The sequence below is a fragment of the Leopardus geoffroyi genome, chromosome C1, assembly GCF_018350155.1.
Source record: "Leopardus geoffroyi isolate Oge1 chromosome C1, O.geoffroyi_Oge1_pat1.0, whole genome shotgun sequence".
NCBI classification, from domain to species: Eukaryota; Metazoa; Chordata; class Mammalia; order Carnivora; family Felidae; genus Leopardus; species Leopardus geoffroyi.
Window position 1 is genome coordinate 30,604,581 of NC_059328.1, and position 23,892 is coordinate 30,628,472.

The window sequence follows — 23,892 nt, forward strand, 5'->3', positions numbered from 1 at the left end:
GAGGGGCTGCCTCTCTATGCCTGGGCATCTTTGGGAGATTCCAGATTCCCCAAGGGGAAGTGGAGGCTGGGCAGGAAGGTGCACTATGAAGGAAATGCTCCTGAATAATACGTTAGAGGCACTGCCTGGACCATAATAACCAAGTACCTGCTGCAGTAGCAAACACGGCCTTTTGCAGTTACATTTGACCCTGGATCAAATGACCATTTTGCAGATGTGGATACTGAGGCCAGAGGATCAAGTACCTTGACAGGTCAGGCAGGTGAAAAGGAGGCACCTTAATGCCATCCAAATGCGTTTCAGTTGAATTGACATATTTTTATGTTGTATAATCTTTTATTTAGAATAAGAAAATTGTATGTCCTCCTCTTCTCCCCCATGGCTCAATTTCACAAACCCACAATGGAAGCTGGGAACTGGGGTCAATGCAGGTACATGAGGCTCTCTTGACCCAGCGCACCTGGCCCCCCAGGTCAGCATGGGAGGGAGGCCGCAGGGTAAGGAGCTGGCGGGCTCATGGGTTGTGCCCCGAGTCCCCAGATCCAGCATGAAATCAGCGTCGGGCCTGCACACGGAGATTCCCAGTAGCCCCAGGACCCACCCGTCAGCCACCACTGGGCCTTGGGAGCAGATACATTTATGATGCTCTGAGAGGACACAGGTGAAGGGTGTGACTGAGCCACCCTCCGCTCTCTGTGCCGCACCCTGTGACAGCCAGCAGCCTAGACTTACGTCATCCTGCACGACCGGGATTACACAGCCACATACCAGGGGTGGTCTGTGCAGTCCTCGAGTGGATGAAAATTGTCACCAAAGCTGTGCGTGTGAGTGTGTGAGTGTAAGTGTGACTGTAGGGGGGAGGGGACATGCGTGTCCATATTCTTGGCGTGCATCGCTCGGTGAGGGTCCAGAACCCTGCCCTCTGCGCTTTCTGCCTGTGTGGGAGGACCTGCATCCACTCTGGGTCATGCTGCCTCCGCAACAGCCTGGGCCACGGGTGGGCATTTGCCGCGTGTCCGGCACGCTGTCAGAGGATGGACGTTCTGTTTCTTCTCCTCGGCTGGGGATGAGAAGCCCGTCTCCTCCTGTCCAAATGTGCGTCCACAGGCCCCACCCAGCCCAGCTGTTTGTCCATCACCAGATCAGGTCCTCACCGTAAGGACGGGAAGTGCTCCCCACATCCGCCTCCGCCACCGGCCTGGTGACTTGTGGTCCCTGAGCCCAGTAGCCAGAGGGAGAGAGTTTTTAAAAGACTCACAGACATGTAATTAAAATCTGTGTTGGGTTTTGAGGACGGCGCTGGGTGGCTCCCACCCCTGCTTTCCGGAAACACAGATTTGTGGTGTTTGAAAGTGACAAGAGGCTAAAGTAAGACGGTACTAAATATACTGTCCTGGGCACTTCCGGGCAGCTGGGGAGATGTGGGATTGACTCGCCACCCACAGCCTCCTGCCCAGACAGTCCAGCCTCGCCACCAGGCCGCCCTGGCTCCCCCTCCAGCCTGCGCTTCACCTGCCCCACCACACATACCTTCCTCCCCACCCCAAACCACACTGCGCCCCTGCTGCCCAGAGCCCTGAACCCCAGCGGCCAGAAGCACAGCCCACACTCCTGGGCCAGAATTCCAGCCCTCCGCAGTCAGGCCACAGCCACTCAGGGCCCGTCCCCCACACTGCTGCTCTGTGGACGCCCCAGCACCCCACACCGGTGCCTCTGGGGTCCCCTCTGCCTAGGATGCCTTCCCTGCCACCTTCTCCACCCAACAAGACTCTGTCCCATCGTTCAAGGCCAGTTCAGATGTCCCCTCCTCCGGGAAGCCTGCTCAGATCCCACCACACCATGGGACTGTCCAGCTTCCCCAGGCCCTGACCAGGTCTCTCCAGGAGCTGTCACTCCTACCTTGCTACTCCTTATTCCTTTCTGAGCCTCCCTCCGGCACACCTTCTTCCTTCCCCTTGTCCCCAAATGGGGCCTGCCATCATCTCACCCTTTGCTGTGTTTTATGGCTGTTGTTTCCCCTGCTGGCACAATCTGTTCCTCAGCCCTAGGCCTTTGCTCAGGCTGGCCCCTTTCTTGTGCAGTGTCCTCCTCTCTCGACATATCCGCTCTCACCCCTCAAGGCCCAGCCCGTGTCAGCTGCAAAGGCTCCCCCTCCCCAGGCTTCCATGCATGTACATCGGCAGATTCTGGACAGCCCCTGCCTCAGAAATGCACTCAGTTATGTCTCTGCTCCCTTACGTGGCCCTTTTCTGCCTTGGCTCTGATGTCCATCTTCCCAGAGGAGGGACCTGACCTCTACTTCACCCTCGGGTCCCAGCACCAGTAGGGAATGGGGATGGCAGGCCGGGTTTGGGGTTCAGGGGCCAGAAGTGAAGGCTGCTCTCGTTGAGCTGGTGTATGCTGGCTCCTATGCAGACGCCTCACCATGTAGCCCCACTGAGCCTTCTCAGCACCCAGCAGGCGGAGCCTGGGAGCAAGCCCCTTTGCAGAGGAGGGGGCCGTCACCACCCAGGCTGCCTCGGCCCCCAGCTCCCACCCAACTCCTCCCACCCCCAGCCCGAGCCCAGAACACGAGTGACCGCCGGTCCCGCTCTGTCTTGCAGTGGAGCGTGACCGTACCCTGGGCCACCAGGAGCCCCACTGGAAGGAGTTCCGCTTTGACCTGACCCAGATCCCAGAGGGGGAGATGGTCACAGCCGCTGAGTTCCGGATTTACAAGATGGCCAGCACCCACCTGCTCAACGGGACCCTGCACGTCAGCATGTTCGAGGTGGTCAGAGAGCAGTCCAACAGGTGCCCGCCCCACGCCCCGCCTCCCGCTCGAGCCTCTGTCGGTGTATCGGGCCCAGCCCCGGAGGGGACATGTCCCAGAGGACAGAAGGGGAGCTCCCTGGAGAGCACACCCCCAGAGACAGAAAGATACTTGACCCCAGGCCTCGTGTCACTGTGGGGAGTGACCCAGACCAGTCCTGCTGCAAGTCCGTGCCCCGCTGTCCTGGGGCAGGACCTTGGGCAGGTCACTGAGCTCCTGGGCCTCAGTTTCCACATCGCTGCGTGGGCGCAGTAACACCTTTGTGGGGTAGATGCAGTGAGATGAGGAGAATGAGGCACCCGGCCCGAGCCAGGCAGGCGCCCACTCGTGGTCCACAGGAGGGCCCTAGAAACACAGAGGCAGCTGTGCCAGCCCTCGGTTAATTGTTCTTTCGTGTCCACAGGGAGTCTGACTTGTTCTTTTTGGATCTTCAGACGCTCCGAGCTGGGGACGAGGGCTGGCTGGTGTTGGACGTGACAGCAGCCAGTGACCGCTGGTTGTTGAGCCGGAACAAGGACCTGGGGCTCCGCCTCTATGTGGAAACGGACGATGGTGAGGCCCAGGGTTGGGCGGCAGACCTTCTCCCGGGGGCTCCTCTGGCGCTGCTGGCAGCCGAGAAGGCTGCAGCCCCCTCCCTGGGCCCTGGAGGCCTGGCCTTTCTCAGCCCTGCGCCTGGGGTGACGATCCCTGCCCTGCCGTGGGGGTCAGCGGGGTGCAGGGGCCAGGTTCCCGCAACAGGGGCCCCCTACCCCAGTGCTCTCCCTCCTCTCCTTGTGTGGAACCCACGCTTGAGCTGCTAAGAGAGAGTCTGTGTTTTCCCTCTCCAGGAGCAACCGTGTAGGCTGGGAGGTCCCCTACTGGGCAGGGCAGGAGGGGAAGCGGTTACACCCTCAGACTTGATCAGAGAGGCCTGGGCTTGAATCCCAGCCCTGCAGCGCTGTCACTCGGTGACCTTGCAGGATACTTACCTGCTAAGCCTCCGTTTCCTCATCTGTAGAATGAGGATCACACCTTCATTCACTCCATAGGTATCTGGGGAAGAGCCTCCGTTATGGCAGGAGGTGGGATGGAGAGGCCGAAGGTGGGCACAAGATTGGCGTATCTGAGCTGCAGGAAGGGGCGGCCGTGGCTGGAGCAGGGGGGGCCAGGGCAGATGGGAGAGGAGACTGAGAGCTGGCAGGGCGCATTCTTTTTTTTTTTAAGATTATATTTATTTTTTAACGTTTATTTATTTTTGAGAGAGAGAGTGTGAGCCAGGGAGGGGCACAGGGGGACAGAGGATCCAAAGCAGGCTCTGCACTGATGACAGAGAGCTGATGTGGGGCTCAGACTCATGAACTGAGAGATCATGACCTGAGCCAGAGTCGGACGCTTAACCAACTGAACCAGCCAGGGCCCCCAAGATTTTATTTTTAAGTAATGTCTGCACCCAACGTGGGGCTCGAACTCACAACCCTGAGGTTAAGCGTCGCATGCTTTACCAACTGAGCCCACCAGGCGCTCTGGGCCCTCTGTGGGTAAACCAGGGCCTGGTGTTGGAGCGTGGGGGGTAGCTCACTGTATTTCATAGCAGTGGAGGATGGCAGGATCTGAAAAGGGCTCCCTGAAAACACCCCCCTGCCCCCCCAAGGAGGACATCACTCCACCCCTCAGTGTGACAAGGCTTAGCGACCTGCTTCCCAAAGTACAGTCGGGACAGGGTGGGGGAAGTAAGTTCACAGAGGAGAAAGCTGAGCGTGCTGCCTCGGCAGGTGATCAGGGTTCACGTGAATGTCACGTACCTCCCGTGTCCCCTTGACATGAAGGGATGGGAAGGGCCCTCCATCTCGTGGTCTTCCCCCCAAAACCCACACCCCGTCTAACCGTGAGAAAAACCCAGACAAACGGAAACTGAAGGACGTACTGCAGAGTGCCCGTCAGGTCCTTCTCCAAACGGTCATAATTACAAAGCAAGTCTGAGCTCGTGTGAGAGCTCAGAGGCACCTGAGCAGTTGTAGCAGCTGACGGCCATGTGGGATCCGGGTGGGGACCCTGGAAGAGAGGGAGGACATGGGGAAGACCAGCGAGATCCGAATATATCGTGTTAATTTATCATATTGGTTCATCAGTTGTGACAAATCCAGGCCCTAACGTAAATGTTAACATTTCCCAGGGGAAACCGGCTCTGGTATCCGGGGATTCTGGGCTGTCAGTGCAATTTTTCTGTAAATCTCAACTAGGATAAAATAAAACCTTTCTCCGTGTGTATCCAGAACGGCCCGCCCCTGACGTGAGCAAGGAGGGTGGTGTGTGGGGGACAAGAGCGCCGTCACAGAGGCTCAGGAGCCACCCAGCGTGCAGGTGGAGTGGGGAGGAGCTTGTTGGTAGCGGCAGAAATGGAGAAAAGTGGGCAGCGGAGGAATCACAGAAAATGTGGAGTGAGCCAGGGGCCCATTTTTATCAACGTTTATTTATTTTTGGGACAGAGAGAGACAGAGCATGAACGGGGGAGGGGCAGAGAGAGAGGGAGACACAGAATCGGAAACAGGCTCCAGGCTCTGAGCCATCAGCCCAGAGCCTGACGCGGGGCTCGAACTCACGGACCGCGAGATGGTGACCTGGCTGAAGTCGGACGCTTAACCGACTGCGCCACCCAGGCGCCCATGGGACCCATTTTTAATAGATTTGATTCTGAGTGAAAGAAGAGGAGGGGGCAGGTCTGAGGCAGCAACCCCAGAGCACTTTCTTTGGCGGTGAGGTCATTGGGAGCCCTGGTAGACGTCCAGATGGCCGGTCATCCAGGACAGGTGAGCGTGGGGGTGGGTGGCGCAGGTGTGGGAAGCGCCGCCATCTGCGTGGCCTGAGGGCCAGGGGACTGGAGCAGGTCACCCGGGAAGGGGGTGGTGACGGAGAAGGAAGGGGACCACCCAGAGTTGGGGGTGTCCAACAGGGAGAGGTGTGCCGGGAAGGGGCCCCGGGAAGGGGCCCCGCGAAGGACCTCCCTTGCCCTCGGGGCTTTGGGCTGGACACGGGCGGCCTTCCCGCCAATCCCGAGGACTCAGGGTCGCGCCTTCCCCTCAGGAACGCCGCTGCCTCCGCAGCGGGGGACGCAGGGTCCGGAATCCCCTTGGGGGAGGGGCCCCTCGTTGTGGGCAGGGGCGCCGGGGCCACCCCGTGTGAGCGTCACTGCCCCACGCGCCCTCCCTGCTCTGTGACGAGGTGGTGGCGGCTGGCGTTGGCCTGTCCCCCGCCGGTCTCAGTCTGGGGCCCGGAGCCAGAGCGCACGATGACCGTCCTCCAGAGGCTCGCGCGGGCGCTCGGGCACCGCGTCCCCGCCAGCCGCTGGGGGCCCACGCTGGCCGAGGCCGAGGGCGGTGTGCACGGCCTGGCCACCAGCGCTCGCGCCCGCGCCAAATTCTACGCGGATCCTGTGGAGGCCATCAAAGACATCGCCGACAGGGCCAACCAAGATCATGGTCGGCGGCTTCGGGCTCTGCGGGATTCCAGAGAACCTGATTCAGGTGCTGCTCCGCAAGCATGTCAAAGACTTGACCGTGGTCAGCAGCAACGTGGGTGTGGACGACTTCGGGCCGGGCCTGTTACTGGAGACCAAGCAGATCGCCCGCCTCATCTACTCCTACGTGGGGGAGAACACGCTGTGTGAGCGCCGCCGGTACCTGGCAGGCGAGCTGGAGCTGGAGCTGACGCCCCAGGGCACCTTGGCCAAGCGCATCCGCCCCGGGGTCCCCGCCTTCTACACTCCCACGGCCTATGGGACCCTGGTTCAGGAGGGAGGCGCCCCCATCAGGTCTGCGCCCGATGGCCACATCGCCATCATGAGCCAGCCCCGAGAGGTGAGGGAGTTCCACGGGCACCACTATCTTCTGGAGCAGGCCATCACCGCCGATTTTGCTTTGGTGAAGGGGTGGAAGGCCGATCGCGCCGGCAACATCATCTTCAGAAAAAGCGCCAGGAATTTCAACGTGCCCGTGTGCAAAGCTGCAGAAACCTCCGTGGTGGAGGTGGAAAAAATCGTGGATGTGGGGACCTTTGCCCCCGAAGACATCCACGTTCCTAACATTTATGTCGACCGCGTGATTCAGGGAGAAAAACACGAGAAAAGAATTGAGCATCTAGCCCTCAGGAAGGAGCACGATGAAATAGCCGAGTCTGCAGATGACCCCGGGGCCCGAATTGTCAAGCGGGCAGCTCTTGAATTTGAGGATGGCATGTATGCCAATCTGGGCATAGGAATCCCGCTCCTGGCCAGCAACTACATCAGCCCGGACATGACTGTTCATCTTCACAGTGAACATGGCATCCTGGGCTTGGGGCCGTTCCCACCCAAAGATGAGGTGGATGCAGATCTCATCAACGTGGGCAAGCAGATGTGAGCATTTTCCCCGGAGGCTGTTTCTTCTCCAGCGATGACTCATTCGCCATGATTCCAGGCGGGCACCTCGACCTCACCATGCTGGGAGCCATGCAGGTCTCCAAATACGGTGACCTGGCTAACTGGATGATACCCGGGAAGAAGGTGAAAGGCATGGGGGGGGGGGGCGTGGACTTGGTGTCCAGTCCCAAGACCAGAGTGGTGGTCACCATGGTGCACTGCACCAAGGCCAACGAACCCAAAATCTCGGAGAAGCGTACCATGCCGCTGACTGGGAAGCGCTGTGTGGACGGGATCATCACTGACAAGGCTGTGTTCGACGTGCACAAGAAGAAAGGCCTGATGATGATCGAGCTCTGGGACGGGCTGACCGTGGACGACGTCACAGAGCACGGGCAGCCCTTCGCTGTGTCACCGAACCTCAGACCCATGCAGCAGGTGGCTGCCTGACCCGGGAAAGGAAGCCCTGGTCAGAGGGTGTGTTTCATTTTCGCCGCTGCCTCTCACCCAGAGGGGGTGTCATCACGCCTGTCCGTTCGTCTGACCGGTTCTCCTGGCGTCTCAGACTCGGCTACCGCCAGACAGACTATTCTCTCAAGAGGAATATGGCTTTAGTTAAAAACAAAAGGAGACCATTGGTGTTTCTCTTGCATGTTCTGTGAGTCCTGAGGTCTGGTTCTGTCATCGGGCACTCGGATGCCCTCCTCACTGTGATGTTTACGTTAAATTCATGCAGCTCAGATGATCCCACAGGAAGGCTTCCACTGAGGAGCCTTCTTTCGGGAACGAGCCACGAAATGTGGGGGGAAGTGATGAGGGAGGAGTAACCACCCCCGTATCCCCAAGGCTCCTTCCAGTGTCAGCCCCTGCAGCTGACCCCCCTCCCGTCCCAGCAGGATCGTTCCTGAGCGGTGCCTCTAACGTGTCTGGTGCATTTGTTTGTGGGAGGTGATGTCATAGATCAAAGTTTAGTCTCTGGACTGATTAGTGCAACCCACTTGGCCCGGGGCCCCAGGTCTAGAGCCCGGCTGTTTGAGGGCTGACCTTTGCCAGCTGAGCAGGACTGGGATGGTTTCACAGTGAATCAGGACACCCGCTAATGGAACAGACACGTAGCATCGTGTATGTGTGTGTCTGTATCCCGTATGAGAAGTGCACGTGTGTTTCCATACGTACGTACGTACATGTGCCTGTGTGTGCGTGTGTGTGTGTGTGTCAGGGTGGCAACACTGAGGTGATGTACAGGAAGTAGAGCAGTTGGCACTGTGTTCTAAGGAGCATAAAAGTCAGTAATCACCTCCTGTCGTTTAGTTTAAGAAAATACCGTGGGAGGGGCTCTTAGGTGGCTGAGTTGGTTGAGCATCCGACTCCTGCTCCGGTCATGATCTCACAGTTTCAGTTTGTAAGTTCGAGCCCTACGACTGGCTCGCTGCTGTCCAGCACAGAGCCCACTGCAGAGCCTCTGTTCCCCTCTCTCTCTGCCCCTCCCCCACTCATGTTTCCTCTCTCTCTCTCTCTGAAAAATAGAAACATTCAAACAAAGAAAAAGGAAAATTCCACAGGAAATGAGAATGAAGAGATCTACCCCTTTCTCGTCTTTTAATGAAAGCCGGGAAATAACCTAAATGTCTAAAGTTAAGCTAATCTCTAAATATTATGGTACATTTTCTCAAAGGAATTTTATGCATTTGAAACGTTCATAGTGGAGACATTTTAACAGCAGTGAACATGTTTATGTGAAAAAGTTGGAAAACATACAGACTTCTTTGTTAAGATGACCATTGTGTAAAAGTTCAGGTGACATGAAAATATTCCAGAAAGATGAAAACGATGTGTTGGGGTGGGCAGAGGTTTCTGAGTGGTATTTCTTCCCCAGAGGTTACCTTACAGTTGCCCTTGTGTTACTTTGACAGTTAAGAAATCAAGAGGTCATTTGGAAATACAAAGAGGTACAGGAAGTTGGTTTCATTGGTGGAGTCGACATTTCCAGGGATCGTGAGTGTGTTTCTCAGGGCATCCTCATCTCTAAGCAGCTGTGGGGTCAAATCCCATTTTCAGAGGTGTCCCTCTTCCTAGCCGGAGGTCCCCATCATGTCCAGCCCACAGCCTTTTCTCTCTTTTTTAACCCACAAACCCGGGAGTAAGACCTTCAGTGGGTAAGAACTTGGGATCTGACTGAACCGCGGCTCCAGGACTTTGGCCAGATGTCTCTGCCCCACTGAACCCGGGGTCTCGTTTGTGGATGTCAGGGGACAGTTAGTGCCCTGCTCTTGGCAGTGCTGGGCAGAGCAAGCCCTGGCTACGTGCTGGTGGCTGCTCCAATCTGCTGGGTCATAAATCCATCCACACCCCCAGAACGTATGGGGTGGAAGGGAGAACTCGGGCCTCGGAGCGCTCAGATGGACATGGGAACCGTGGTTCTGCGAGCCCCCGGGAGAGTGGCTCTGACGTTTCTCAGCGAAGCATGAGGTCCAGGGGGACTGTGGAGACACATAAGGTCACGCGTGTGAACTAACTCGAAACCTATAAAGTGCTTCACAGATGGCATTGTTCACCGTTATCGCAAGTAATGACCCTGTGTTCGCGAGGCCCCCCTCCCTCCATCTCCCTCGGACCTGGGACTCCTGTTTCCAGAGGAGCAAACTGAGGCCCTCTGCCTCCGTGCTCCTGGGCCCGAGCAGGCCCTGGCAGGAGGGTCCCCGCTGTCCCATGTGCACGGCCCCTGCCCGCGAGTGATTGCCCTCTCTCCTCTCTCCGTCTCAGGGCACAGCGTGGATCCTGGCCTGGCTGGCCTGCTGGGGCGACGGGCGCCGGGCTCCAAACAGCCTTTCCTGGTCACTTTTTTCAGGGCGAGCCCTGGTCCTGTCCGAGCCCCTCGGGCAGCGAGGCCCCTGAAGAGGAGGCCGCCCAAGAAAACCAACGAGCTGCCACACCCGAACAAACTCCCGGGGATCTTTGGTGAGGTCCGGGAGGGGCCCAGGAGCCACCTGGAGGGGACAGAACCTTCTGGGTCCTCAGTAGGTTCAGGCCAGGGGTCACCCCCCAACACTGTCCTTTGGACCAGCCTCTGCCCTCTCCGTCCTTGCCACCCCGAAGTGCTTTCTCTGCCCTCCCCTGGCTCCCAGGGCTTTTTCCAGAAGTCTCCATCAGAATCAGGTGCCCCATCCTCCGGGCAGCACAGCCCCTGGGGACCCTGCAGGATGCACAACTCTTTATGCGGAGGTCTCCCCCGCAGACTGAGCCCCTCAGGATCAGGAGTGGGCCTGCCTTGCCCTCCTGCCCTCCTCTCCTCCACAGGGAGTCCGCCCTTTGGCCTCCGTGAGCCACTCGATCCTGTGGAATGGGGGCGGCAGGAGAGGTGGGATGAGGTCACTACAGAAAAGGAGCCACTGATGGCCCAGGGTCCCCTGGGCTGTTTACTGAAGCATCGGGAGGGCCCACAGGTTGAAACTCAGGGGAGGCTGGGGTGAGTGCAGGGTTCCTCTGTAGCTATCGGACCCACCTGGAGCCATCGAAGTTTCTCGAGCTGGGTCGTGACACCAGCAGAGCTGCAGGATGGGCTTAATGAGATCAAATGCATCTGTTTCACTGCACTCATTTATTCACCAAGTGTGCCCGGTGGGGTGTCCCCCGTCCTGGGAGCTCCCTGTGGAAGCTGCCCAGAGCAGGAACCCCAGAACAGACCTGGCTTCTGTCCCTGCAGATGACGTTCACGGCACTGACGGCCGGCAGGTTTGTCGGCGGCACGAGCTCTACGTCAGCTTCCAGGACCTCGGCTGGCTGGTAATTTCTGACTCTCCTCCTTCTTACATGACGGTCCCCACCCGGAGATGATAGGTGTATCTCCAGGGGCAGCTAGAATTATGGGTGACTTTAATTTTTTCATGCATTAGGTTCTTCAGTGTTTTCTGAAGGGAATATGTCTTTCTTTTATAGTGAGAAGGTGCTTTTTGGTGAAAACCATGGAAATGGGGATAGTCTGAATCCTCAGCCAGAACATGTCAGGGCTGCAACAGGGAAACCGAGGCTGGGAGGGCAGTGCGTGTGCACGTCTGCTGGGACAGCAGCTCTAGAAGATGCAGGCAGTGGGGCGGGTGGGGAGGATGATGCCCAGTGCACGTGATGGGGACAGAGCTGTGCCCAGCCCTGCCTGCCGAGGGCCTCCCGGTGGACGACAGGCCTCTTGGCTGATGGGGCTGGGGCTGCAGGTGGGTAAGGGGCAGCCCTGAGTCGTCTTGTGCCGTGTGCTGGATTCAGGGGCTCAGTGTGTGTGGGGGGGCATCTGGATGGCACTCACTTTCTCCTCTTTCCCCCCCAGGATTGGGTCATTGCTCCCCAAGGCTACTCAGCCTATTACTGTGAGGGGGAGTGCTCCTTCCCGCTGGACTCATGCATGAATGCCACCAACCACGCCATCCTGCAGTCCCTGGTCAGTACCGCGTCCATCCTGTCCCCACCCACGGGGAGAGGGCTCGTGCAGCCAGGTGGATGGAAGCGCCTGCTCGGGTCTCAGGGAGCTCTCCCCACCCTTCACTGTAGGCACACGCAGTTAACTTCCCATGTCTGTACAGGAACTGGTCCCTATGTGGCCACGTTCACATGTAGACCCCTAGGCATCTGAATCCACACACACCCGACTTACCCTGACTGTGCACACCCAGATCCGTGCCCTGCACACACACATGTAAGGCATCATGTACATATGTGGGCACCCAGATTTACAAGACATGCTTGCTTCTGGTCAGACACCACACACATCACCATGTCCCCTGGCATCCTCGGCCTCCTGTCGCACAGATGCCTGTGGGGTGAGTGACAGGCATGTGCATTCAGCCACCTGCTGCAAGGTGTATGTGGAGAGCATTACAGGTGTGGCCTGGGTGAGGGGCTGGGCTTTGCCCCCACCCCCCCTTTTGTTCACCTTCCGGTTGTCTTCTTCCTGATCCTTAGTTCTTTGTGTTTCCCAAAGTAGGTATGGCTACCAGTGCTGAGTCTGGGGTAACTTCACATGCTGAAAAATAGTTTCCATGAAGAGCACTGTTGCTGTTGCTTATAGCTAAGTGTTTTACTACAGCTTTGTAGAATTTAAAATCTGCGATTGTGATACTCCCAGCTTTGTTTTTCTTTTTCACAGTTGCTTTGGCTATGAGGGGTATTTGTGGTTCTATTCAAATTTTAGGATTGTTCTAGTTGAAAAATGCTGTTGGCATTTTGATAGGGATTGCATTAAATCTGTAGATCGCTTTGGGTAGTGTGGACATTCTACCTATATTGGTTCTCCCAATCAGTAAGTATTGAGTATCTTTCCATGTTTGTTATCTTCGATTCCTTTCATCATTGTTTCATAGTTTTTGGAGTACAGGTCTTTCACTTCGTTGGTTAAGTTTATTCCTAGGTGTCTTATTCTTTTTGGTACAATTGTAAATGTGGTTGCTTTCTTAACTTCTCTTTCCACTGCTTCATTATTAGTGCATAGAAATGCAACAGATTTCTGTACAGTGATTTTGTATTCTGTGACATTACTGATTGTATCAATTCTAGCAGTTTTTGGTGGAGTCCTTAGGGTTTTCTATATATAGTGTCACATCATCTCCAAATAGTGAAAGTTTTTCTTCCTTACCAATTTGGATGCCTTTTAATCCTTTTTCTTGTCTGATTCCTATAGCTAGGACTTCCTGTACTGTGGAATAAAAGTGGTGACTGTGGGCATCCTTGTCTTGTTCCTGACCTAGGGGAAAAGCTCTGTTTTTCAGCATTATGATGTTACCTGTGGGCTTTTCATATATGGCTTTTATTATGTTGAGGTATGTTTCCTCTAAACCTACTTTGTTGAGGGTTTTTTCATGAATAGATGTTGTATTTTGTCAAATGCTTTTCCTCCATCTATTGAAATGATCATATGGTTTTAATCCTCCTATTGATGTATTATATTGATTTACAAATATTGACCTACTGTTGTATCTTGGGAATAAATCCACTTGATCATAGTGAATGATTTTTTAAATATATTATTGGATGCAGTTTGCTGTTTTTACATCAGCTGTTGTTCATCAAGAATATTGCTGTTATTCATCAAGAATATTGGCCTATAGTACTCTTTTGTTGTAGCGGGTTTTTTGTTTTTGTTTTTTTAATCTGGTTTTGGAATTGAGGTAATGCTGGCCTCATAGCATGAATTTGGAAATTTTCCTTCCACTCTTAATTTTTGGAATAGTTTGGGAAGAATAGGTATAACTCCTTTTTGAGTTTTTGGTAGAATCCATCTGTGAAGCCATCTGGTCCAGGACTTTTGTTTGTTGGGAGTTTTTTGGTTACTGACTCAATCTCCTTGCTGGTAACTGGTCTGTCCAAATTTTCTATTTTTTCCTGCTTCAGTTTTGGTAGGTTATATGTTTCTAGGACTGTATCCATTTCTTCTAGGTTATGCAATTTGTTGGCATATACTTTTCATAATGATCTTTCATAATCTTTTGTATTTCTGTGGTATTGGTTGTATCTCTTCTTTCATTACTGATGTTTTAAAATGTAAGCCCTTTTTTTCCTGAGTCTGACTAAATGTTTATCAATTTTATTGATCTTTTCAAAGAACAAACTCCTGATTTCATTGTTGTTTTTGTTGTTGTTGTTGTTGTTTTAGTAATGTCTACACCCAACATGGGGTTCAAACTCAGAACCCCAAGATCAAGAGTTGCATGCTCTACCAACTGAACCAGCCTGGTTTTTGTCTTGAGTTTCTATTTTATTTCTGCACTAATCTTTAATTCCTTCCTTCTGCTGGTTTTGCTTGTTCTTTTTCTAGCTCCTTTAAGTATATGATTAAGTTATTTGAGGTTCTTTTTTGCTTTTTGAGTAAACTTCTCTGCATTGCTAAAACTTCCCTCTTAGGACAGCTTTTGCTGCATCCCAAAGATTTGGGACTATTGTGTTTCTGCTTTCATTTGTTTCTATGTATTTTTCCTCTTCGATTTCTTGGTTAACCCATTCATTGTTTAGTAGTGTGTTATTTAACCTCCATGTATTTGTGCTCTTTCCAGATTTTTTCTTGTGGGTTTCTAGTTTCAGTGTTGTGTTGAGAAAAGATGCATGATACGATTTTAATCTTTTTATTTGTTCAGACTTGTTTTGTGGCCTATCTAACCTATTCTGGAAAATGTTCTGTGTGTACTTCTAAAGAATGTGTATTCTGCTGTCTTAGAATGGAATGTTCTGAATACATCTGTCAAAACCATCTGGTCAAATGTGTCATTCAAAGCCAGTTTTCTTGTTGATTTTGTTTGGATGATCTATCCATTGATGTAAGTAGGGTGTTAAAGTCCCCTCTTATTATTGTATTACTATAAACTACTTCATGTTTGTTATTAACTGCTTTATGTATTTGGGTGTTCCCATGTTGGATGCATAAATATTTACAATTGTTGTATCTTCTTGTTGGATGGTTCCATTTATGATTACATAGTGTCAAATTTGGCTGTTACAGTCTGTTTTTAAAGTCCATTTTGTCCCATATAAGCATCCTGACTTTATGCTCATGTTCCATTTTACTTTTAGTCTGCATGTCTTTAGATCTGAAATGATTCTCTTATGTAGTCAGATATAGGTGGTCTTTCCAACTGCTGCTTTTTTTAGTATCAGTTCCATTACCCTGGCTTTTGATTGTTTAGTCCCAATTACATTCAAAGCAATTATTGACAAGTATATATGTATTGCCATTTTGTTACTTCCCTTATGGTTGTTTTTGTAGATATTCTCTGTTCCTTTCTTCCTTTGCTCTTCTCTCATGATTAGTTGGCTTTGTTTAGTGATGTATTGGGACATCTTTAATTCTTGTATATCCATTATTGGTTTTTTATTTATGACTGTTAGGTTTGTATATAACATTTGCTGCATCTAGCAGTCTATATGAAGTTGATGGTCACTTAAGTTTGAGCCCATTATTTATTCCTCCTCTGCCCCCACTATGATTTAGGTATATGGTATCATGCTTTAAATCGTTTTATTTTGTGACTCCCTTGACTGATTTTTATAAATACTTATTTTTTACTGCTTTTGTGGTTCCTACTTTTTTCTTTTCTTTTTGAATAATTAAATGTTTATTTTTGAGAGAGAGAGAGAGAGAGAGAGAGAGATAGAGACCGAGCATGAGCAGGGGAGGAGCAGAGAGAGAGAGGGAGACACAGAATCCGATGCAGGCTCCAGGCTCTGAGCTGTCAGCACAGAGCCTGATGCAGGGCTCGAACCCACAGACTGTAAGATCATGACCTGAGCCGAAGTCGGACACTTAACTGACTCTGCCATCCAGGCGCCCTTTAGTGTTTATTTTATTTTATTTATTTATTTATTTTTTCAACGTTTATTTATTTTTGGGACAGAGAGAGACAGAGCATGAACGGGGGAGGGGCAGAGAGAGAGAGGGAGACACAGAATCGGAAACAGGCTCCAGGCTCTGAGCCATCAGCCCAGAGCCTGACGCGGGGCTCAAACTCACGGACCGCGAGATCGTGACCTGGCTGAAGTCGGACGCTTAACCGACTGCGCCACCCAGGCGCCCCTAGTGTTTATTTTTGAGAGAGAGAGAGAGAGCGAGAGCGAGAGCAAGCACATGAGCGGGGGAGGGGCAGAGAGAGAGGGAGACACAGAATCCAAAGCAGGCTCCAGGCTCTGAGCTGTCAGCACAGAGCCAGACGTGGGCTCGAACCCACAACTGTGAGATCATGACCTGAGCCAAAGCTGGATGCTTAACCGACTGAGCCACCCAGGCGCCCCTGCTGCTACTTTTCTAATCTTACTTATGGTCTTTTCTTTCTACTCAGACTCCCCTTTAAACTTCTTTTAGGGCTGGTTTAGTGGTCATGAATTCCTTTAACTTTCATTTCCAGGGAAGCTTTCTCTCTATTCGGATTGATAGCCTTGCTGGATAGAGTACTGTGGCTGCAAACTTTTCCTTTCAGCACTTTGAATGTATCATGCTACTCTGCAGTTCCTACTGAAAAATCAGCCGAAAGCCTTGTGGGGTTTCTCTTGTATAGAACTTTTTTTTTTTTCCTCTTGCTACTTTTGAAATTCTCTATCATTGCTTTTTGTCACTTTAATTTCTATATGTCTTAGTGTGGACCTCCTTGGGTTGATTTGTTCGGGAACCTCTGTACCTCCTGGATCTGGATTTCTGTTTCCTTATTTCTCAAATAAATTTTCTGACCCCTTCTTTTTTCTCATTCTGGGATCCCTATAATGCAAATGTTATAAGCTTGATGATGTTGCTGAGTTCCCTAAGTGTATTCTCATTTTGCATAACTTTTCTCATCTGGAGAACTTATTTTCCACTACTCTGTCCTCCAGGTCACTGATTCATTTTCTGATTCCTCTGGCCTGCTGTTTATTCCATCCTAGTGTGTTCTAAATTTCACTTACTGTATTTTTTTTTTTTTTAAGAGAGAGAGAGTGCGAGTGGGGTAGGGGCAGAGAGAGAGGGACACAGAATCCGAAGCAGTCTCCAGGTTCTGTCAGCAGACGCCCACACAGGATTCAAACTCACAAACTGTGAGTTCAGGACCTGAGCCAAAGTTAGAAGCTTAACCGAGCCACCCAGGCACCCCTCATTTATTGTATGCTTTGTCTCTGTTTGGTTCCTTTTTATCTCTTTAAGGGTCTCACTGATGTCCTCCACTCTCTTTTTTTAAGTAGGCTCCACGCCCAATGTGGGGCTTGAACTCACAACCCTGAAATCAAGAGTCACATGCTCTACCAATTGAGCCAGGTAGGCACCCCTGATGTCATCCACTTTTCTCAAGTACAGTATCTTTATCATTCCTTCAAATTCTTTATCAGGCATATTACTTATCTCTGTCTTCCTTGGGTCTCTTGCCATGATTTTGTCCTGTTCTTTCATCTGGAATATATTTATCGGTCTCCTTATTTTGTCTCTCTGTTCCTGCTACGTCTCCAGCTCTTGAAAGCAGTGGCCTTCTGAAGGCATCCCGTAGTGCCCAGCAGCACAGTGCACCCCCCCATTCGCTGGAAGCTGGTGCTTCAGAGGTGTCTTGTGTGTGTGCCACATACACCCTGCTGCTGTGACGCGTTTTCCTTCAGTCCAGTCATCTGCAATAGTTCTCTGATGTTATGGGCAGTGTTTGGTCCCTGTGGTGTTAGTGGGCTGATCTGGGGCCACTCTGGGCTTGAGTTGAGTCATACCAGGCATTCGCAAGATGCTGTAGCACCAAACACAGGGCTCTTTTCCTGTGTTGTCCCTTGAGAAGATTTTGTTGGTGGGCAGGGCCTGTTTATCAGACTGTCTGCCCCCAGTCCACTGCTGGGGTGCAGCCTGACTCGTATGTGTAGTTGTCCTTCCCTCTCTCCGGGGAATGAGTCTCTGAAGAGGTGCTGACCCCCGTCGGGGCTGCTCGTGCACTGCCACACTTGTGGTCCCACATGGATGGGCTCCAGCCATGGGTGTGTTGGAGGGGGTGGATCTACGACGTGCAGGGTCTACAAGGTTTGCAGGTAGACCTCTGTGAGAGGGGACCAGCTGCCGCGGGGACCAAGGCCCAGCCTGACTGGAGGGGTGGAGCTGCCAAGGCTTGGGGTGCAGGGAGGTGGTGTCAGCAGGATTTGCACGACCGTCCTCTGCAGGAAGGGACCCAGGGTACTGGAGCTGAGGGGGGCATGGCTGGGGGAGGGCAGGGTGGCAAGTCAGGCAGGAGTGTCAGTGCTGTGCTGTTTCCCACAGGTGGCGGGTTTATGCTGGGGGACAGGAGGGAAACAGCGCAGGCCTGCTCCCTTGTTCCTGGAGTCCCCCAGTGATCTCTGTCCCTGGGGCCTCTCTATGAGGGGAGTAAACAGCTTCCCCTCCCACACGCCCAGGAGGCTTTTCCAACTGCTGCTTCAGTGCTGTAGCTCTGCCTGCATCTTCTCTGGCAGGGACTCGGTTTCCTCCTGCTCTCCCAGAGCCAGACAGCTTCGTCCGGGTCCTGCTCGGCAGCGTCCGAGAGGGTGGGGGGCCCTGGGCTGCACAACACAGGGATGGAGCAGGTGTCCTCTTCTCTCCTGCCTCCCCACAGCCTCGGGCCTCCTTCGGGGCTGGAAGTGGGGGACCCTGACCCGGAATTCTGTGTAAACTGCGGCTCGTCCTGCCAGGGCTTGGGAGAAATATTTTTAGGAAGCTGAAAATGGGCCGTTCCTCAGGCAGGCTCTCTCCTGGCAGTAAGGCTGTTCAGAGGGCAGCAGGTCAGCACGCCCCGTCCAAGTTCCGCCACACCTGAGAGCCATGCGACTCTGGGCACCACGCGGGGCCTCCGTGCCCTCCGTCTTGGTCGGCCCAGAACAGTAGTTGCCTTAGAAGTTATCAGGGGTGGCAAGTGCCTTGAGGAGTAACAGCACTGAACACGAGGATGGACCTAGGATTCTAGGTCTCTCCTGTTCTGTGATCGTTCACTGGCTCACAGCTGGGAGGGGAGACAGATGGCAAACAGCTAATGGGGACAAGATATGATCAGGGATGTTACAGGAGCACATGGGAGGAGCGGAGGGGACCCCAGAGGGGTGGTGCGGCAGAGGGACTGGGCACACCACGTGCTGGAGACCAGTGAGCAGGTCGTGGCCTCTGAGGGGAGTGAATGTGGAGGGAGGGAGCCAGCTGGCGCGGGGAAGGGGTGAAGTGGGGCGGGGTGGGGAACATCTACAGGTTAGCGCCAGCCCGGGCTTCGGAGGATGGAGCCGGGGAGGGTGAGCAGCTGGAGACTCCGGGGTCGGTGGGACCTGGGAGTCGTGGGAGAAGGCCGCGGTACTCACACCTGACTGCCATCCCTCCCCTGGCCAGGTGCACCTGATGAAGCCGGATGCAGTCCCCAAGGCGTGCTGCGCCCCCACGAAGCTGAGCGCCACCTCCGTGCTCTACTATGACAGCAGCAACAATGTCATCCTGCGCAAGCACCGCAACATGGTGGTCAGGGCCTGTGGCTGCCACTGAGGCCCGGCCCCGCCGCTGCAGAGCCTCCCGCCTGGATCAGGCACCTCTCCAGACGCAGGAAACCCTCAAATGCCATCACAGCTCAGGTGGGGTGGCAGAAAGGACCCCTACTTGCATCCCTGCCAGGGTCTCCCCAGGTCCCTCTGCCCCCTCCCCCCGATGTCTGTAGACTGGCTGGCCTGATGTGCGCGGCAGCCTCCGAGGCATGCTGACTGCACTGTCTTCAGCTCAGACATCCTGTCTTAGGATCTGTCCTTGGCTATCCCCAACCCAGACTGTAGCTGACCCAGGCCTGTCTGAGGAGCATCTGGAGTGTGAGCTTAGCTGGCTGGGCTTTGAGTGGGGAGAAGGAGGTCTGTCCCTCTTTATAAGCACCACACTGGGAATTTCCAGGGCACAGAGATGCAGTTGTGCTCAGTAGTGTATCACTGGGCTCTTAACTTGGCCCACTGGCAGCACACTGGAAGAAGAACGAGCTGGATGAGCCTCATGCTAAGACTGAGGGTGACAGGGATGTTTTATGGCATATGCTTTCCCCTCCTTGGGAAAGTGGTATGATGCCCCCACCCCAACCCAGAAGCAAATAACCTTGGAGGCTTCCAGTTTCCTCTGCGTTTTTTCCATGTGAGGCTTAGCACTGACACAAAGTGAACTCAGTTTCCCCACACTAAGGAGCAACCCATTCTACCCATAGTATGGTGCTTGGGCCACCTCGGGCCAGGCACAGGGCAAGGAGGGAACTGTCTGCTAGAACCGAGGATTTAAGAACAGGCTGCTCAACAGTCTATACCACATTGTGTGCCCAGAAGCACTGTGCTGTTTCTTGAGGCCTGTGAACCAAAGGTCCCTGTCCCAAGGGAATGACAGGCAGTAATTAGGCTGACCTGGGTGAAGGTTCCCGAAAATCGTTATTCTCCTCAGAGCAGCCGCCATAGGCAGTTGGGAGTGTTTGTTTGATTTCTGACTTGCTAAGCCTGTAATTTACCTGCTGGAGCAGACAGAGTTCAGCTGCCCGAGCCCTGAAATACTGTGTCATTAAAAGCAGATCCTGGGCCCGCCCAACCCACAGGCACAGCCCAGCCGAGGCAGAACCACCCCTGTGCCCAAGGATGCGCATCTCTGCCATCACTCTGCACCCTGAGGAGGGGCCCCAGGACAGCAGGCGGGGCAGCAGTTGAGGAATCTGGGGCCCTGCTGGACAGCAGCCCCTCCACAGGGACCTGGAAGGGACTGTGGAGCAAGTACAGAGGAAGAGACCCTCCCCGTGTACACAGAGGGCAGGCCCAGACTGTCTGCAAAGTGGGGAGTTCCCTATTAGCCTGGGGCTTTGAGCTCTGGCTGGCAAGGGACTGAATCCCAAAGTGGCTGGAATGTCGGGAGACCTGTACTTTGGTTCCAACTCAGCCACTGATGGGTTTGGTGTCAGGATAAGTTCCCTTCCTGATTCAAGCTTCAGTTCCTCATCTGTGACACAAGGATATAAGCCTCCTTCCTGCCTGAAACGCTGGCTGTCTCCTCTGTCACAGAGCAAAGACAGCCTGAGTGCCCAGCTGCTGTGTACATAGGACATGAAACCCACCACTTCGGGGCCTTAGCAGCTCTCTCCTCCCAGTATCAATGACAGTGGAAGTTTGAAAACTTTTAACAAATGTCAGTATTTGGTTTCCTCAACACCTAGCACATAACCTGGCATGTTTTGGGGATACCAAGAAAGCTTGTAGAATGAACGTTTTAAAGATGCAGACTGCCTTGTCTACTGGGTGTGCCGAATAGGAATGTAAGTATCATGATCTGAACCCCTTTCTGTGCAATAAAGCTGAAAGTACAGTGGTCATGGACTTCCTGACAGACTTCTAGAACCTCCAGCCAGCCAACAAATTGAAACCAACCAGAAAAGGCCTTGGAGAAGGGGGAGAATTATGGATGCAAAGTCAATGAAGGGGCAGCCATCTTATTTATATGGTTGCCTGATACCCAAAGTTACGTTCAAGGCTGCACGTTAGAATACATAAGGGTGGTCAGCTCAGGCCCACTGACAGCAAAGTAAGTGCTGCCAGGAAGGCAGGCTGCAGAGGAACAGCCAAGTCTGGGGGCAGGGGTGCAGGGGGAACTGCTCTGTGCGCCTCACACCCAGCGCACCTCCATAATCAGAGCATGGTACTGGCCCGGACGACAGCTCACCAGGCAAAGCCCTGTTCTTTTGTGTCTCTATGTAAAGAAATGGGTAACATGCTTCGAGAAATGCCCTGCAATTTCACAGGAAAGGAGGCTGTGAATAGGATATGGTGGGTTTTAGAGCCAGTAGACCTGGCATAGAATCCTGGCTCTGCCTCTTGTTAATTTGACCAAATTATGTCACCTCTAAGTTAGAAATTTTTCCTCTGGAGTATTAGTACTGCCCTTGCAAGGCCATCGTGGGGATTTGGTGTGTCCACAAAGCACTCAGCACCGTGCGTGCATGGGTACTGAATGAACAGCATTTACTAGTGGTCTTACTTTAAATGAATTTATAGATCTGGGCCTCCCCTGTTAAAACCTTCCTGTTAAAACCCCCTCCTTCCAGAACATGTCCAGGAGGTGCTGCTGTGTCTACTTTAAAGCTGAGCTTTTCCTAAAAAATCTAAATTTGGTCATCTCTAGGGATGAGGTAGGGAATTACACAATCCCCTGCCTGTGGGAGTCCTGGCGTGCAGGGACCTACCGTGACTTGGGGACCTGTGGAGCCGGGGCCTCTGCTGAGGACTGAGGACGGGGCTGTGTTTTGTCCCCATTTCTTCCCAAAGTCCAGAGTCCTACAGCTTCTGGGAAGCTGAAAGGGGAGCTTTCCTGGGGTTTCTCTTCTTACCATGAAGCCTTGAGCAAGCATTTGGACCTTTAAAAAGAAAAAAAAAAAGTTTTTCCTCACTTGTGTGCTAGGGAAATTTTTGAAAATAAAAAACATCCCAGCATAATCCCCAAAATGCATAATCCCAGTACACAGAGATAAGCATTGTTAATAATTCCTTCCAGTCTTTTTCTTTGACACATACATGTTTTTATATAGAACATCTGGGTATTTCATGAAGTCAGGATCATACTCTATGTACTGCTTGGTGATCTGATTTACTCGATCTATGATGTATTGAAAATTTGTTATTAAATCTTCTTTGAAAACAGATCTTGCTGTAGCATTCCCTCTGCCCCAGTTCTGCCACGATTCCCTCCCTGGAGGCAGGTCTGGGGCCCCCATGACCCTACCATCGGGAGCACTGGCCCCGCATCAGGAAGGCAGGTGCTCTGGTCAGACAATACCTACGCGATCAGCAGGCTGATGGCACTGGGACCTGGCATCTCACCACTGAGGCTCAGGTCACCACCTACACAAGAGTTATGGGTGGACCCACATGATAAATTTTGGGGAAGCCCCTTACAGAGCACAGAGGGAGCAACTGCCACCTGTCAGGTCCCCATCCACTGGATTCCTGGCCAGTGTGCTAGTCCCACTTTCCTAGGGCAATCAGGGAAGCACAATGAGGGACAGAACTCCCTCCCCCCAACAACCTCTCCCCTGGTTTCACAGAGTTGTGACCAGTCCTCCCTCCTGGAGCTTCAGGCCAGTCAGTTCCCCCTCCCCACATGTAATCCCTAGAGCCAGCCTTGTTGAGTATTTCAAGTACATCTCTTCTCTCCCAGACATCACACCAGCCCTGAGTGGCTGGCATTTTCCTGGCCTCGCTGCTGCCTGTCCTGATAGCCATGACTGATACCAGTTAGAGGGACACCTAGGTTAGGGAGCGAGGGTCCCTGCTGGGAATACTGTAGGCCATGATTTCAGTGACGGGAGTGGGCGCCGGCCAACCAAAGGGATACAAGCCAAACCCCACCTGAAGGCAGAAACCAAGGTTGGCCCAGGATGCTAGCTAGATAGAGGGCTAGCCTCCAACCCTCTGCAGAAGCTGCCCTGGGGTCACAGGCCAGCAGGCTTCTCTCCTCCCCTCCAGGTTCGGCCTGACTTCAACCCAAAATGAGAACCAGCCCTGCCCAATGGTTTCTGAGTGTCGAACCTTGATCTAGAGCCACTGGCAGGCGGCAGAGGAGCAGGTGGCAGCCTTGGACATTGTTTCTGATGACTGATGGTTTCTGGTGACCAGCCTCAGCACATGGGACATGCTGGGAGGTGGCCCGGCTGGCCAAACACTGGTATAGGGTGAGAGGCCACACATGCTACAGACTGTGACACCAGACTTTGATTTCCACTGGGGCTGGGGTATGGGGAGGACGCAAGTACCATTTCGGCTGATTTCTCGTGTTTCCCCAGCACCACGCACAGCACCTGGTAAAAGGACTCTGGGCATTCTGCGGTACTACAATTTGGACTATTGGTTCAATGACTGAATAATAAGTGAATGGGTCACCAAGACTGATTTCAGGTGCCCCTTAGACTCACGACTAGGTATGAGGGCAGGAATAGAGCATGGCTTACCTAACTCACTGGCCTCGTAGCAGAGGAGAGGACAGAGGCACTTTGGCACCAGCTCTGACCTCTGCTGCCCTACAGTAGTCTGCAAAGGGATAGTCTTAGGGACCCAGCCCGGGTGGGAGGGAAACAGCAGGGGAGGTGCTCTGCTTTGTCACAGGAAGATGGGCCAGTCACAGCTCTCTGAAAATACCTGGGACCTGGCTGGCAGGCGGCCATACAAGAACTAGGATTTATTTTACTAGAAGAAATGTCCAGGAGCCACACTGGCAGGACGAGGAGAAGCTGTG

At 53.1% G+C, this 23,892-nt stretch overlaps 3 protein-coding genes across 9 annotated transcripts in view; 2 read left to right on the forward strand and 1 right to left on the reverse strand.

Moving 5' to 3' along the window:
* The window catches only part of BMP8A (bone morphogenetic protein 8a), a 31,939-nt gene extending 9,636 nt beyond the window's left edge, over positions 1 to 22,303 (forward strand). The window contains exons 2-7 of the mRNA XM_045482269.1: positions 2,604 to 2,793; positions 3,216 to 3,364; positions 9,948 to 10,142; positions 10,888 to 10,967; positions 11,503 to 11,613; positions 18,997 to 22,303. Of these exons, the coding sequence (XP_045338225.1) occupies positions 2,604 to 2,793; positions 3,216 to 3,364; positions 9,948 to 10,142; positions 10,888 to 10,967; positions 11,503 to 11,613; positions 18,997 to 19,146 (875 nt within the window). The 3' untranslated portion in view covers positions 19,147 to 22,303. The remainder of the gene's footprint in view (positions 1 to 2,603; positions 2,794 to 3,215; positions 3,365 to 9,947; positions 10,143 to 10,887; positions 10,968 to 11,502; positions 11,614 to 18,996) is intronic.
* Positions 4,313 to 23,892, reverse strand: part of LOC123599850 (peptidyl-prolyl cis-trans isomerase E-like) — a 38,073-nt gene continuing 18,493 nt past the window's right edge. For 2 of the 7 annotated variants that reach the window (XM_045482271.1, XM_045482273.1), the window contains exons 2-3: positions 21,848 to 22,018; positions 8,769 to 9,664 (exon numbers count right to left, since the gene is read on the reverse strand). In XM_045482271.1, the coding sequence (XP_045338227.1) occupies positions 9,257 to 9,664; positions 21,848 to 22,018 (579 nt within the window). In that variant the 3' untranslated portion in view covers positions 8,769 to 9,256. Of the gene's footprint in view, positions 4,844 to 8,768; positions 9,665 to 18,986; positions 19,099 to 21,847; positions 22,019 to 23,892 lie in introns of those variants that run through there. The other 5 variants (XR_006713318.1, XR_006713317.1, XM_045482274.1 and 2 more) reach the window with 3 other exon arrangements.
* Positions 5,796 to 7,634, forward strand: LOC123599752 (succinyl-CoA:3-ketoacid coenzyme A transferase 2, mitochondrial-like). Its single transcript, XM_045482059.1, is given in 3 exon segments — positions 5,796 to 6,248; positions 6,250 to 7,177; positions 7,180 to 7,634. Coding segments are annotated over 3 exon segments (1,554 nt in total). The 5' UTR covers positions 5,796 to 6,077.